This window comes from Myotis lucifugus, unplaced genomic scaffold (genome assembly GCF_000147115.1).
Source record: "Myotis lucifugus unplaced genomic scaffold, Myoluc2.0 scaffold_66, whole genome shotgun sequence".
NCBI lineage: Eukaryota > Metazoa > Chordata > Mammalia > Chiroptera > Vespertilionidae > Myotis > Myotis lucifugus.
The window spans coordinates 882054-897624 of record NW_005871114.1 but is presented as its reverse complement, the minus strand read 5'-3'; the positions used below and the strand labels follow the sequence as shown (position 1 = coordinate 897624).

At 39.0% G+C, this 15571-nt stretch overlaps 1 protein-coding gene across 3 annotated transcripts in view; it reads right to left on the bottom strand.

Moving 5' to 3' along the window:
- The window catches only part of HPSE2 (heparanase 2 (inactive)), a 505349-nt gene that overhangs the window by 113252 nt on the left and 376526 nt on the right, over positions 1 to 15571 (bottom strand). For all 3 annotated transcript variants that reach the window (XM_006089948.3, XM_023754851.1, XM_023754852.1), the window contains one exon: positions 11578 to 11671. In XM_006089948.3, the coding sequence (XP_006090010.1) occupies positions 11578 to 11671 (94 nt within the window). The remainder of the gene's footprint in view (positions 1 to 11577; positions 11672 to 15571) is intronic.

The following is a 15571-nucleotide window of genomic DNA, read 5'->3' as shown; positions in this document are numbered from 1 at the left end:
GGAAGCAATCTGGCAGTACTTAGGGATAATGCTGTACACTGCTTAGCCTCTGAAAGCAGAGCTGACACAAAGGTTTGTCTATAGGTGGTTCATTTGGGAAGTAATATCAGCAGGAATGAGGAACTGGGGGACTGAAATAGGGAGGAAGGGGAGACCAGTACAAGGAAGCATTTTCAAATTGGCAACCAGTGCTGGCAACTTGTACTCAATCCCACAGGGATCTTGGTAAGAGCTGTGTCTCAGAACTGTCCTTTGGCTCTTATCCTCCAAAGATCAAGAGTAGCCTTGTGACTATTTATCCCCACCCGCCATTACCCCATTTCATTGAGGAGTGAGGCTCTACTGCACCATACCAGCACTACACTGGTTGCAGCCTGTGCACCTGCCTATCTCTGATCTCTGCAGAGATAACCAGAGCAGGAGGTGGGGCTGAGAAGATGCTGGTTATGCACAAGAGGCACTGGATAAATGATAGTGCATTTAGTAAGGTCCTATGGCCCACCAATTACTCTCCTGTACATTTAGACCAACTCTATTTTCCCTTAGGTCTCTAAGGAGACAAGTATGAGAATGTTCACTATGTTTGTGGCAGATGTCTGTTGCTAGAGGAACAGGAAAATAAAATGTGGTGGATATATATCATAAAATATTATGCACAAGTTAGAGCAATAAATTCAATGTAAATCCAGCAATATGAACAGGTTTTAAAGGGTTAGTGGTAAGTTAAAAAAATAGCAACAATATAATATTTATGGACCAATATTATTTATATAATTACCATTCACACCCAATAACACTAAACAGTATATAAAGATACATGTCTCTTAAAGACATATATCAAACACATAAGGAAGTCATGCATTTGAGGGAGGTGCACGTGAGTGAGGATTAGAAATGAAGGTGAAAATTAAAGCAGGTCTTTGCATGAACTGATGATAATAGTTTGCTATAGTTCAGGTATAAGATTTTAATTAATTCTTTGCATATATATATATATATATATATATATAGAGAGAGAGAGAGAGAGAGAGAGAGAGAGAGAGAGAGAGAGTTACATGTATGTCAGAACTTTCCTCTTTTCAAACTCATGGGCAGACATCAGCAAAGAGATTTATTTTTTAAAAATCTCTTCCTCGGTACAGTTCTCTGCCTTTCCATCCCCCCTCCTGCCACCTACTAGATAATTTATATTATTTGAGACCTATTTTCAAATCAGAGATGGCAAAGTGCTTGACCCTTTAAGGAATAAAGTTGTAAAAATACTTCAAAAATTTCAGATGAAAGTAAGATAGCAATAAAAAAATGGAAGAAAAACCCTGGGAATTAATAGTGGAGATCAAATTAGAATGCTGTTAAAGATTAAATAAGAATCCCCCTTGCACCAAAAAAAAAAAAAGAAGAGTTATTGAGGATGTCACAGACAGTTCTCCTCCCCTTCTCAAATGACTCGAAGTGCCGAACCCATGTAGCCAGGGCAACACTTTATAACTAAGAAAGCAAGGAAAACACCTTAAATGATCAAAAGATAGAGCCATATAATGACACTAAAGGATTACAATGATTCCCCTTAAAAATACCTGTGCTAGAAAAATACCTGTGCTCTTGATAAACTTTGTACTTCTTTTGTGACTAACTAAAACTGAGTCAAATAACGGTGTTTTTCTTTTTGTCTTTGACTTCTAGGATATTCAGGATTTAATTTTGCTCAAAGACAGATATTGAAATGAGACAATTAGAGAAAAGGGGTTTGGTTAAACAAAACAAAACAAAAAGGTAAATATTACAGTATGATGAATCTTGAAACCATTAAACTAAAAGAATCCAAACACAAAAGGCCACATATTATATGATCCATTTATATGAAATACCCAGAATAGACAAGTCCATAGAGACATAAAGCAAATTAGTGGTTTTTAGGGTTGGAGAAGGAGAGGGAGAAGAGGAGAGGATGTGGGGAGTGACTACAAATAGGTATGGGGTTTCTTTGGGGGATGATGAACATGTTCTAAAATTAAACAGTGGTGATGGTTTTACAATTCTGTGAATATATTAAAAGTCACTAATTGCACACTTTTAAAGGGTGACTCTTATGGTATGTGAATTATATCCCAATAAAATGGTATATGTGCCTTTTTTATATTTAAATTACCTAATAATTATAAAGCATTTGGAAAAGTGCCTGGTATATGGTAAGCTCTTAAAGCATAAATCAAAATTACCTAGATCACTCTTCTTGTCCAAAGTACATAGGATTATGTTTGGATTAATCTAACATTAAAGCTGATTACTTTTCTTTTGGACACAATGCTTTTCATGGTAGATAATGGGCCAGATGTATGCTAAGTAGCAAAGAGAGGTCCATTTAAAATTTAAAATGCACAGGGATCATTTACATTAACATAATTCCCATTCAGAGTAATTCATTTATCCACTCTCAACACAGAAGCAATTCTTGTCTTTTTCTAGAGAAGCCACATGAACAAAAAATACACAGTGAGGTAGAACTTTGATACAAAATCTAAACAAGTTATATGAAATGTTTTGTGGAAAAGAGATTCCTTGAAAGTATTCATATTAAAGGTTCTGGGAGTAGTTGGTACAGATCAACAAGGATTTTCTGAGCATTTACCATTTGGAACATGGTGAGAAGCTTGATGAACTGTATGACTATCATGAGCAGAGAAGACCATTGTGGTGAGGTGGTAGGGAGGTACTGAGGCTGGGTGCTGGTTGGGATTAGGGAGGAAATCGGTAAGGGCAGACTAGGAACGAAAAAAATTAGGAAAACCAAATGGAACCACCTGCAAAATTCCCTTAGAAAGTGAAACTCTAAGAAACGGAGGGCTCTAGTTCAACACTGCGGTTTTCTGCGTAAATATGATTCTCCCTGTGCTGGAAGAGAGAAAATTGCAGGACTGGAATAAACAAAGGTATGTTCCTGGTGAGAAATGATGTGCCAATGAAGGTTATTTTAAGAAACACACTGACTGGGGAGGGGGAAGTACAAATGCTGAGATTGCTGATGTGAAGGTGGAGGAGCGAAGTGGTTCGCTCCCTTTCAGAAGCTCTTTGTTCTAAATAGGCTTCAGCCATTGGGCCCATGTAGACAAGGGAGTTTTGAGGCACCCACAGAACAGCTCACAAGTGACTAGTTGCTGATCAGAATCCTTGGGCTTGATTGGGGGCAGGGTAAAGGGAAACCCAGTTCTCTGCCCTCATATTTCGGGTTTGAAGGCCTCAGGACTATTCGTGTGGCTATGCTGAAGGAAGTGAGGTGAGAAAGAAAGAAGAGTTTAGGAAAACAGCACCGATTTTTAAAAAGTTTTATTTTCTCAACCACTTTGAAATTTTTTTTTTAAAGGAAAAACAGTAAAAATAAAAAAATAACCATTTACGTGGCATAGTTTCAAACCTGGACTTCCTTTTCCTGTTTCTCAAAAACTGTGACCTAAGTCTTTTTTAAAAAATGACTCCTGAGAGCCTGGTCTCAGCCACTGACTGTGCAAGAGATGGTAGCCTTGTAGCAGCAGACATGTTGTTTATGGTTATCCAAACCCAACACCTTCCTTAATGAGAAAGGAAGCAATAAAACAGGAGCAGTGGACAGGCCAGCTGGCTAATCAGCCCTGGCAGGAGGCCCACCCTCCAAAAGAAGCTGGAGTCCATTAATTCCAGCCTCTCATCTACTCAGAAATCAACCTTCCCCAGGACATCAGGAAGAGCAGTAGCCCTTTAAGAAACCAGAACTTATCTCCTGTATCATCGGTTCAAAGCTTCAGGAAGCTTCTTAAACCTTACCTATGCACAGAGCTCCTCTTGGGGGTGCCTCTGCCTCTTTGTTCCATATTATATTTACAAGAGGTTCTGGTTAGAGTTCAGTAATGTTCCGATGTTTCTTTATATTCTTCTTGTGTATTTTTTACTGTAAGCTACCTCCTATTAGAAGAGGAAGGGATCATTCCATTCTGTCCTCTCCTTCCTCACTGCCCTGTTCTGAGTGCTAGATCTTACCATTTCTTCCTCAGTCCTCCTGACAAGTCCACCTCCACACTGCTGTGTGTGATCACAGAGGTCTGTGTAATTAGTTAGGAGATGTACTGAGAGTAACTTTTTTGTAATGAATTTGAGAGCAGTGATCTGGGGAATGATTTACCAAAAAAAAAAAAAAGAATTCTAAGTTGTCACAGTAACATTCTTTTCATTTACCAGAATTATGAAATGATTCCTTAACTGGGAGAAAAACTACAGAGCCATTAACTGCACACAACCTATGGTCTATTGCAGGGGTCCTCAAACTTTTTAGACAGGGGGCCAGTTCACTGTCCCTCAGACCGTTGGAGGGCCGGACTATAGTTTAAAAAAAAAACTATGAACAAATTCCTATGCACACTGCACGTATCTTATTTTGAAGTAAAAAAACAAAACGGGAACAAATACAATATTTGTATTTGCATGTGGCCCGCGGGCCGTAGTTTGAGGACCCCTGGTCTATTGTATGTATTTGTCCATGGGAGTATGTTAGACATCGTGAAATAACTGTGAGAACCACTGAGCCATTGGAATCTGATGCCAACTGCTTTAATTAACTTGGTACCTAAGATACTTCATAAACTCCTTAGTGACCTCTTCTGCCCTCCCTCACCACAACACCTCTGGTTTACTACACAAAATGGACTCATCATTTCCAACTACACAATCTTATTTTAGGTGTTCACTGATCACCTTCTCCCCATATCCATTCCTCACCCAGATTATCTGATTTTTTTTTCGTGGGTTAATCCATGTTATCTCCTGTGTGAAACTTTATTCAAACCTTCAGAAAATTACTTTTCTCCTTTGGGCCCCAAAGTTCTTTGAACCTGTCTCTGACCTTGACCTAATTATACCGAGTTATAATTTTCTGTTTGCCTATTTGTTTTCCTTCCTATACTACAAGCATTTTTTCCTTTTTTGCATACCCTATAGAACATTTATTAAATACTTGTGAAATAAATGAGATAATGAAATCACTTGAGATAGTATTTTGCTGATGAAAACGCCAAATTTCAGAGAAGAAAATTAACAGCCTCAAAACCATAACAACAAATATCAAATACTTATAGTTGCAGTTTAGGACTCTGTCCACTTTCTAGTTGAATTTTCCTGTTTGAGGAGACCTAGAGGCTTCTACTGACTAAACTGCTTCCATATTTAATATGTCCTTAAGTTAGACAAGCCGAGCTATTCTGAGCTCAGCCATTCTCAACACATTCTCTTGATTTATTTCTTCTGTCTAATGCACTTTCTGTCAGTTTCATTAATTTTTTTTCTGTATAATTTCTTTTTATCATCTCCCTGTTCCGGAGTGCTACATTTTGCCCATTTTCTTTTGGTATTAGATCAATTTTTAATTTGTGGCTTCTGCGTCATTTTTAGGATTTAAAATTGCATTCTCTGCTCTTATTATCTCAAACCACAGAAAAGCAATTGAATGTAATTGCAAAAAAAACATAAAATTAAAATAAGACATACACAGAAAATATAAAGTCACCAGGAAGGCAAGGAAATTATGAGCATATGCAAAACAATAAAGAAGAAAGTTCACAGAATCCTAAAGCCATGACTTGTTTAAGGGTAAATTCTGGTGGAGGAAGAGACTAGGCACAGCTACTTGCATATAAAGCAATCTCCCTCCCTCCCTCCTTCCTTCCTCCTTCCCTTCCCTCCCTCCCTCCCTTCCTTCCTTCCTTCCTTCCTTCCTTCCTTCCTTCCTTCCTTCCTTCCCCAGTCCTTTTCTGTCCTTCCCTCAGTCTTACTGAACAGTCTATCCACAGACAAGTGATAGGTTCCACCAGCCTCACAGGTAATTTCCTCTCGCTGAGTACATCTCCCCACTTCCATGTGTAAACATTGGTAAGTCACTCCAAGTTGCCTCTCCCTTCTGAAGAAGCTTCTTGCCCAAACAGCAATTTGTTCCCAGGGCCATTCCTCCAATATCCATGGGCAACATAAGCTCCACATTGTCATGCCTTGCACATATCAGGACCAAAAGCCTGTGCACGTGAAACATATAAATGAAGTCCAGTGAATGAATGCAAACAACTCCCTGAAAGGCCTTGTCATCTTCCACTAATTTTGTGGTAACATTAGATATTATCTAATATTGTGGTTCCAACTCTCATTCAGTCCTGATTTCTAAGAGACGAACCCCAAATTATATTAACTGATTTGGGGATTAAATTAATGTTCTTTCACCAGGAACATTCAATATTCTTTTTTTAAAAAAAAATATATTTTTATTGACTTCATAGAGGAAGAGAGAGGGAAAGATAGATAGAAACAACAATGATGATAGAAAATCATTGATCTGCTGCCTCCTGCCCCTCCCCCCCTCCACTGGGGATCGAGCCCACAACCCAGGCATGTGCCCTGACCGGGAATCAAACCTTCACCTCCTGGTTCATAGGTTGATGCTCAACCGCTGAGCCATGCTGGCCGAGCCAGTATTCTTCTTTAAAAGCCTTCTTAATCCTGGGCAGTTAGGAATATAAATATTATATGGGTTATGAAATAATGGTTAATAAGTATAGGCGATGCAGATAGTGTATTGGATAGTAGTGTGCAAATTAAATGTGCACCGGGGTAAATGTGCACTGAGTTTACCTCAGCGAGAGGAAATTACCTGTGAGGCTGGTGGAACGTATCACTTGTCTGTGGATAGACTGTTCAGTAAGACTGAGGGAAGGACAGAAAAGGACTGAGGAAGGAAGGAAGGAAGGAAGGAAGGAAGGAAGGAAGGAAGGAAGGGAGGGAGGGAGGGAGGGAGGGAGGGAGGGAGGGAGGGAGGGAGGGAGGGAGGAAGAAGAAACTATTAGGGAAGCCAATTGTTTAGTTTATTTAGTATTTTAAATGCAATCATATGGATAGACTTTTGGAAATACTTCCCTTATGACTGGGATTTCACCAACTCCTTCCTGCGCTTATTGAATTGCTGAAAATAATATCAAAAAGTATTATTTCCTCCTCTGATTCCTCTAGGAGATGACACAAATCATTGAGTCCAAATGATTTAAGCCAAAGTGGCTCTTCTTGGTTCTTATATCATTGTTTTGGAGTCAGCCCAGTTATCCACATTATACCATCTGTACTATATCCTAAACATCTCTCACTTTCCCATCTGACTCTTGCCTGTATTGTTAGATTCTCAACCCTTGTCCCTTGACTCATCTCCCAAAGTACAGATAGATGATTATCCTCATTCTAATGGAAGGGAGAGAGAGTGGGGATCATCCAAAGAAGTTGGTGTCCAAACACTGTCTCTGTTTATCTTTCAAAAGCATCATACAGATGTTCATATCACAACAATTCACCCACTGCTCAGAAAACTGACAATTCTTATAAGTGGTGTCTAAATTTGGAAACCACAGCTGTTTTCAGCAATTGAGTTACTGTCTTTCAGGTGCCAAAAATATCACCTATCATATTCTCCAGGGTTCAAAGAAAGAGGAAAGAGGGAAAAAAGCAAAACAAAAAACAAGTTGAGGATAAAGGTAGCATGAAGCTTCTCCAGTTACATAAATTATTAAAAATAACTGCAGTAACTAAAACCACAATAGTAATAGCATTAAGAACTAGCTTTCAATAGCAATTAACAGAACAGGACTTCACATGACCTTCCTAACCTTCCTGAGAGGGAAAGAAGATAGTGCTCTTAAAGAAACAGAATCAGAGAAATTAAGTTAACATCCCGAAGTCACACAACTAAGCCTAACCTCCAACCCAAGCCACCAGACTTCAAATCCTGTATCCTACCTCTTATTCAAACAGCTTCACCACTGATTTACCTAACCAATTCCACTTTGTGTTTTAGTCAGAAATATGCCCTTCTCTATCACTGTGGGCCTGGGGATATCAGCGTGGGGGGAGGTGTTATTAGGACTTCTCTGAAGTTCCCAAAGTACAGAAAAACACACAAAGATATCATTCATAGCTTTTGGGTGAGGGCTTCAGGTAGATACATATTAAAATCCTATTTGGCTCATCTCTGAACTGGTTTTGGGGCTTACAAGAAAGAAGTTGGCCACTCTGCCCCAGTCTTCACTTTGAACTCTAACTTCCCATACCCCTTCCTACCCAACAGGGGAATTCAGGAACTGAAAAGCAACATTTCAACTGGCAAAGCTTGGTTTCTCTTCTCTGATCTTCTCCCAGCTCTCATCTCCCCAGGGCAGGGAAGTATCTAGCACATCCTGGGCTTTGCTGAGAGAGACTCATCCTGAAGGCCCTGACATTGGAGCCAATGAAGAGTCTGTCCTGTGCGTCAAGTCTCAGAGAATCTGCGATCCAGTCGCACCCCCAGCAGATACCCATTTAAGGCAATATCTACAGGAGTTTTGTAAGAGAGAGTTGGAAGAAGAAAACTAATGAGGGAAATGACTGAAGGCTACTAAATGAAACAGGGAAGATGGAACTTTGGCTGACAGTATTTTCAAAAAATAACTGCAAAAATATTTCTGGTCCTAGATGCTCTTCCAGAATCTTGCCACTCCCCCATCAAGAGGAGTTTATTTCCTTTGCCCTTGAATTTCCATCAGTCTTGGTGACTTCTCAGGGTAGATTAGAAAAGGTGATGCCATTTCCACCTGGCTCTCTCCTGGGCATCTATTGGACTTTAGAACCTTGGGAGAAAGCCACTACATCAAGAGTTCATATGAAGGTATTCCTGTTATGAGTCCCACAAAGGTGCTGGTCAGTAGCTGGCATCAACTAACTGCCACACCCAGGAGTCAACAAGCCCTTCTGATGCTTCTTGTTGAGAGCCTTTGAGTCATCCCAGCCTTTGAGTCATCCAGTGGAAGCTTCAGGCATCGTGCAGCAAAGACAAGCCATCTCTTCTGCATGTAGGTCATTTCTCTTAGAGCAGCGGTTCTCAACCTGTGGGTCGCGACCCCTTTGGGGGTCGAACGACCCTTTCACAGGGGTCGCCTAAGACCATCCTGCATATCAGATATTTACATTACGATTCATAACAGTAGCAAAATTACAGTTATGAAGTAGCAATGAAAATAATTTTATGGTTGGGGGTCACAACATGAGGAACTGTATTTAAAGGGCCAGAAGGTTGAGAACCACTGTCTTAGAGGCTCCACTATTTCTTTCTGACACTGTACTTTGCCCAAGTCCATCAGACATGTTTTCAAAGGTCTGAATCTCAAATGTGCAGTTTGAGCCTTTTTCCTTAAGTTTCTCTGGCCTTGCCTTCACAAATCAGGAGGTGAACTTAGCTTATTAATTTCAGTCTTTGAACATTCCATGATGGTTAAGGAGTATGCAGTGGTGGAGAGTAATGGGTTGTGAGGAGAAAGGAAAGAACCTAATTCCAACACCTTTGTCTTAGTTCTGACTTAGAGCTTTTGTTCTACTTTAAAAATTATATGGGCACAGCTAAAACCTTCACAGTCAATACCATGATACCACTGAATCATTTTACTTCCACTGTGATCAGGTCAAAACCAAGAAGTAAAAAATACAGGGAGTTATCTATCCTGTACACTGCTGTAATACAAACACTTGGAATAGTGCCTGGAACACAGTAAGCACTCAATAAATATCTATTGAATGGAAGAACAAATAAATGAGATAAAATTTCCCCCTCCACATAAGCACAATATGCTTAGAAAACTGTAGTATTCAAAAGGTTGACATTGTACTATCAGCTGGGTTGTTATGTTCAAAGCTCCAGGGGTCAGATTCATGTGGGGCTTTCCATTTATATTTTGACTTGAGCAAAGACAAATGTTGTTGGTGGAAATTAGGCTCTTCCACAGGATTGCAAGGAAAGCATTCTAAGGATCTATGCACCAGAGATTGTGGTGTGGCAAAGTTTATTTGTGATGCAGGTTCTCTTCTTGGGTTTCCAATGTCCCATCTCCCACCGTCCCACCATGGAAAAAATCCAACCATGTCTTCAGCAGGGCCAAAGCAAAAGCCAGAGGAGCAAAGGTCAGAGGAGGTCATGACTATCGATATGAAAGGTGAGGGGGTCTAAACCACATGACCTGCGATATGCTAGGGGAAGAAAGGCTACCCTGGGAATGAAATCCTTAAAAAAAAAGAAAGAATAGGTTGACACTGTACATATTGAGTAATATGTTTCTAAACCTGCTTAAAGTAAGGATTAAACCTTAGAAGTGTGAATTCCTCAAGGGTGGACACCATGCCTTATTCCATTTTGTATTCCAGCACCTGGTACTTTGCCTGGTACTTGCTAAGTGCTCAGCAAATGTTAAATATTTCAATATTAAAAACTAAATGAATGCCAAACACTGACAGAGATATTTCAAGTCATTTATTTCTCCTAGGCTTTGCCTAGTAGAAGGCAGTGACAGATAAGTGCTGGGCAATGCACCTGATCCTGAGACAGATCAGACTTGGGTGCAAAAGTCCAGAAGTCCTGAGGCTTCCCAGTCTTTGATAACAAGGAGACTCAAAATGATATTTGTAATTCTATGTATGACATTAGTATGAATGCAAAAAAGGGTACAGACTTCCACTTTAGTGAATCAAAAGTACTTTTCTACAATTGTTCTACATAGGATTTTATTCCACAGCTAATTTGATACACGAACCATTTCATTCACTTGTACATTCACTTATTTATTCATCCCATATTAATGGGGGCCTATCTGTTGCTTTATTCTGCAAAGATTTGTTTAATCAAGAGATAGTTAAGGGTTCAAAAGGTCCCCATTCCCTGGAAAAGGACCCCACTAGGCAACAAAAGATGTGAAATCACCATTTTGTAGAGACAGGTGGAAATTGTAGACATAAGATCTCCATGGTTCAGAATTAACTAATCCAGTGTATTTCAAAATGTGATCTGCATTGGGTAAAATCACTTAATGGAAAACTATTAAATATAGAGATGTCTGGGATCCACTCCACACATACTAGGTCAGAATAACTTCCTGAGCAGGCTCTGGTGATTTAACTGTACTCAAGTTGGAGAACTATTGACCAAAGGTGTCTTGTTAATAGGACCTACATGCCATTGCTGAATATAATATGGCTTTCCTCACATCTCTACAAAAGTAAGATGGTACTTGGCTGGTTTTAAGACATTTAGAAATAGTGTAAATATGGCTCAAAATTGCCAGTTCCCCAGATCAAAATTTCACTTAATAAATGTAATCATCCTCTTCTTTACCTAACACCAAATAAACCCCTGCATTTAAAAAAGAATATAAAGTAAACCTATCCTTAAGAAACTCACAATTTAGAAGCAAACTATTACAAAATATTTGTTGCATTTAAAAAAGAATATAAAGTAAACCTATCCTTAAGAAACTCACAATTTAGAAGCAAACTATTACAAAATATTTGTTATTGAACCTTGGTATATCACATTCAAACCCTTCTCCATTTGAAAAACAATAAACAATCGTCAACTGTGAGGGGGGGCTCTGGACCATGCAAACCCGGACTAACTATTTTTCTACTCTGATTCCCACAGTGCTGCCATTCAGTTGGGCCCCATTGACCTTTTCCTTGCCTCATCCCCAAACTGATTCCTCTTCTTCCCAGGGGACTTTTACTCACTTTCTGAATTTTCCTAATCTGGTCAGAGAGTGTATCTAACAGGCGAGTTTTCAGGAAGTCCATCACCTTGACAACTCGGCCATCAATGTAGCAACTGGAATAAAAATAAAATAAGAATCAGATAAAATCTTGAGCAGAAGACTACATACACTTCTCTAGTCAGAGGTGTCTGTTGCCTGAAGAAACCGTCCAGGGTTCACTTGGGTTCTTTATTTTTTTTTTAATATATTTTATTGATTTTTTACAGAGAGGAAGGGAGAGAGATAGAGAGTTAGAAACATCGATGAGAGAGAAACATCGACCAGCTGCCTCCTGCACATCTCCTACTGGGGATGTGCCCGCAACCCAGGTACATGCCCTTGACCGGAATCGAACCTGGGACCCTTCAGTCCCCAGGCCGACGCTCTATCCACTGAGCCAAACCGGTTTCGGCCACTTGGGTTCTTATATCCTAAAAAGTTTGATCCTGGATACTTTTCAAATAAATAATACACTTTTTACTTTTTCTTCTTTTTAGATTGTATTAAATTCATTGGGGTGTCATTGGTTAATACAATTTTATAGGCTTTGAGTGTACAATTCTATAATATATCATCTGTATATTGCATTGTGTGTTTACCACCCAAAGTCTAGTCTCCTTTCATCTCCATTTGTGGGCTAATAATGTGATTTTTTTCAACCTTTGTCACAAGAAACTTCATTGCTTACTCTATAGAAATAGACAGGAATCCATAAAACAATGGAGAATGGAGAAATGGAGAAAAGGGTAATGGAGAAAAGGTTACATTCCCCCCACTAGGGAATGTAATTTAACACTCATTCCATATCATCCCTACCCATACCTTAAAGTAATAAAAGTATGTGAGGTTTGAAAGAATACTCAAATATTTTTATAGGTTTCCCCACTTATAAATAAGAAAACAAACACCAGCCACAATAATGTGATTTAGTGTAGTGAGTGAGTCTTCAAGGTTTCATCTCCAGTTCACCTCCCTGGACAAAATTTCTTGTGGTCAACCTTCTCTTACTATCTTCAAAGTAAATGAATAGTGAATGAATGAATAAACAAACAAATAAATGAGTCAGATAGATTAAAGTCCAGGAGCCCTCTCTTAAAATAATGAGAAGGCACTCATGGGTGTGTCCAGGTTTTGTCAGGTAGCTTCAGTGAAACATCAAGTTGTGCTGATACTACACTGTGAACATTTGACTCCAACAGTTGCATCCAGCTTTGTGAGTACGCTCTTTGTGAATTCTTATTCAAAGTCGAAGCTGAGACTGGCCCAGGATTAAGTGACTTTCATTATCTCAAACCTCCCCACCCCTCTCTTTGCAAAATTCAAAATTAAATCCATTTAAATCAATGCTTATGACTCTCGGGTGCCTTTTCCAACCCACTCAGGTCTTCTTGGCTGATGGCTAATGAGAGACTATTTCATTTTAAATGAGACATCAACCTATCAGTACACATTATTGAACTATGTGAAAATTCTTTAATTATAAATTCCCATACCAATGTATGATGTAGTAGAATGGTTAATTCTTTCTTTAATTATAAAGCAGGTGCTCTGGTTGAAGTGAAGGTGGGAGATGAACTCCACCCATTCAGCCCCCTTCACTACCTCAGACATTTCCACAGAATCCAACATTGGTATGTTGGAAAGAGTATGGGTTTGGGAGCCAGAGATATCCGAGTTCAGATTCCAAATCAGGTATTTCCTATCTAAGTGATCTTGCACAAGACAGTTGGCCTCTATCAGCCTTAGTTTTCTTATTCTTAAAAGAGAGGGAACATATCTACTTCTCAGTATTAACTGAAAATTAAGTACATAAACCTATAGTGTCTGCACACAGTAGGAACTCAACAACTCTTAGGTTTTATTTTTTTTTCTTCTAATTTCTCTAATTTTCAGCTCACAAAGATGGGGTTATAAACAATATGGGACTGATTAAATTAGTGTGAGTATAGAATTCTAAAAGTAGAATTGTATCATAGGGTACATGCTTTTGAAAATTTTTGTGGTTACTTATTTTAGGGAATAAAACAAAACAATGACATGACCTTTCACCTCATTCCTGGTACAGATGCTCAAGTCCAATAAACATTTATAATGTGCAACACAGAGTGCTAGGCATGTCCATTACCTCCTATTAGTACTTCACTATTAGCACCCTTGATTTTTTAAAAAAGTTGTGATTACACAGCATATGACATGAAAGCCAGGCATATTAAAATATAGTATTAAAATTAAAAATAATTCATGCAATTTTAATCTAACACATACTGAAGAACATGAATAGTTGTTGCTTTTTACATGATGACTAGGCATATGATAAAATGCACTGTAATAAATATTCTTTTATGTTTTAATCAAATATATTATAGTTTCCTCTTTTCTCTTTGTTAGCTCTAGTATCTATTTTAAACATCAAAGTTTATAAATGTTGCTGGCAACACATACAATTAAATACTTATTGAGATAAAAAATGCCAGATGTACTTTTTCAATGTACACCCTCCTATTCCACACAACCCATGGTCCAGTCCAGGGTTGAGGGGCTCTTCACTCTTCCCCTCCTTCCTTTTGTTTCTTTTCTCAAGTACACAGAACTTGGAGTTAGAAAACCTTAGTTCAATCCCAGCTTTGCAACTTATTACTTATATGATTATTGTGTTTCCCCTTCTTTAAAATTGTTTTAACAAGAAACTATAGTATTTTTACAGGGCTACTGTATCCATCAAATCAGAAATCAAAATGCTGGGCACAGAATCTAGCACATAAAAGGAACTCAATATGCAAATCTAGCCTCCAGGTTACTTAAGAGCCAAGGGGGCAGTAAGCTAGACTGTAACACCATGGGATGGGGTGAGCAGGGGAGCATCTGTCTGGGGAAGGAGAGCATGTTCATTCACTGTAGGATTTGGAATGGGGGAAGTATGGAGCAGCAAGAACAGACAATCCCAGTAGGTGGGAGGCAGAGGGAGGGATGGAGTGTTGTAAAACTATGGAGCTTGAAAAGACCTTTATGGTCATGTGGTCTGAAGCGTGTTAGCTTGCTACATCATCCCTGAAAAGTGATTATGTAGGACAGGGAACCCACTTTCATAAGCTATGAGTACTGTTCCACCATACTACAGCTTGAATCCATGAAAGGCTCTTCTAACATGGGTCTAAAATATGCTTCCTGTTATTGTTCACTCAATAGCTATTTTCTTAGACCCAAGAAATAGTCCAATTCCTCCTTCATTTAACATGTAGGGGGAGAATGCCCATAAAAACTTTGACTTAAACTTTTTAGAGCCTGTTGTTGGCCCCACATTTAACCTAACAAGCTGGATTCAATCATTCTGAGTTGATCTCAGGCTTTTCTGGGGCTGTGAATTATATTGGAGCAGGGGAGAGCTCCAAGCAGGAAATGCGTGTGACAAGGTTATCTTATCTCAACAGTGCAGGTAAGAAGGGATTTGGGTCTAAGTAAGGGAGTTCACGGAAAGATGTAAAAGTGAGAGCCTGTAAGGAAGAACTAATAAAATAAAACTTCTGTGGAGTGTAAGAAAAAGAGGAAGGGAGCCAGTGATGACCACGAGCTTATGAGAGAGAATATTTTGGAGAATATTGCTGTCAAGGACATGCAGGCCAGTCAGACTAGGTTTTAGGTTTGTCAAAGGAGATGAACAATGCTGTTTGAACTATCAAGGATGCAGAGAATATCAAAGAGGGAATATGCAACAGGTAGTTGGGGAAATAAAGAGGAGGTACAGAGAAGAGTTATGACAGGTGATGATGACCTGGGTGTCTTTTTCAGTTTATAAGTAATAAATGGAGCCATGGATGTAGGTGAGCTCTTCAAGAGAACAAAATAAGTTAACAGAGATGTAAGTCACCCTCTAAAATGCTTCTCAAATATGACCCTGGACATTGCCTCTACCTTTGACCCCGCTAAGAATACCTTCCATCCCCAACCTGACCAACATGGTGTCTTTTTAATAACCT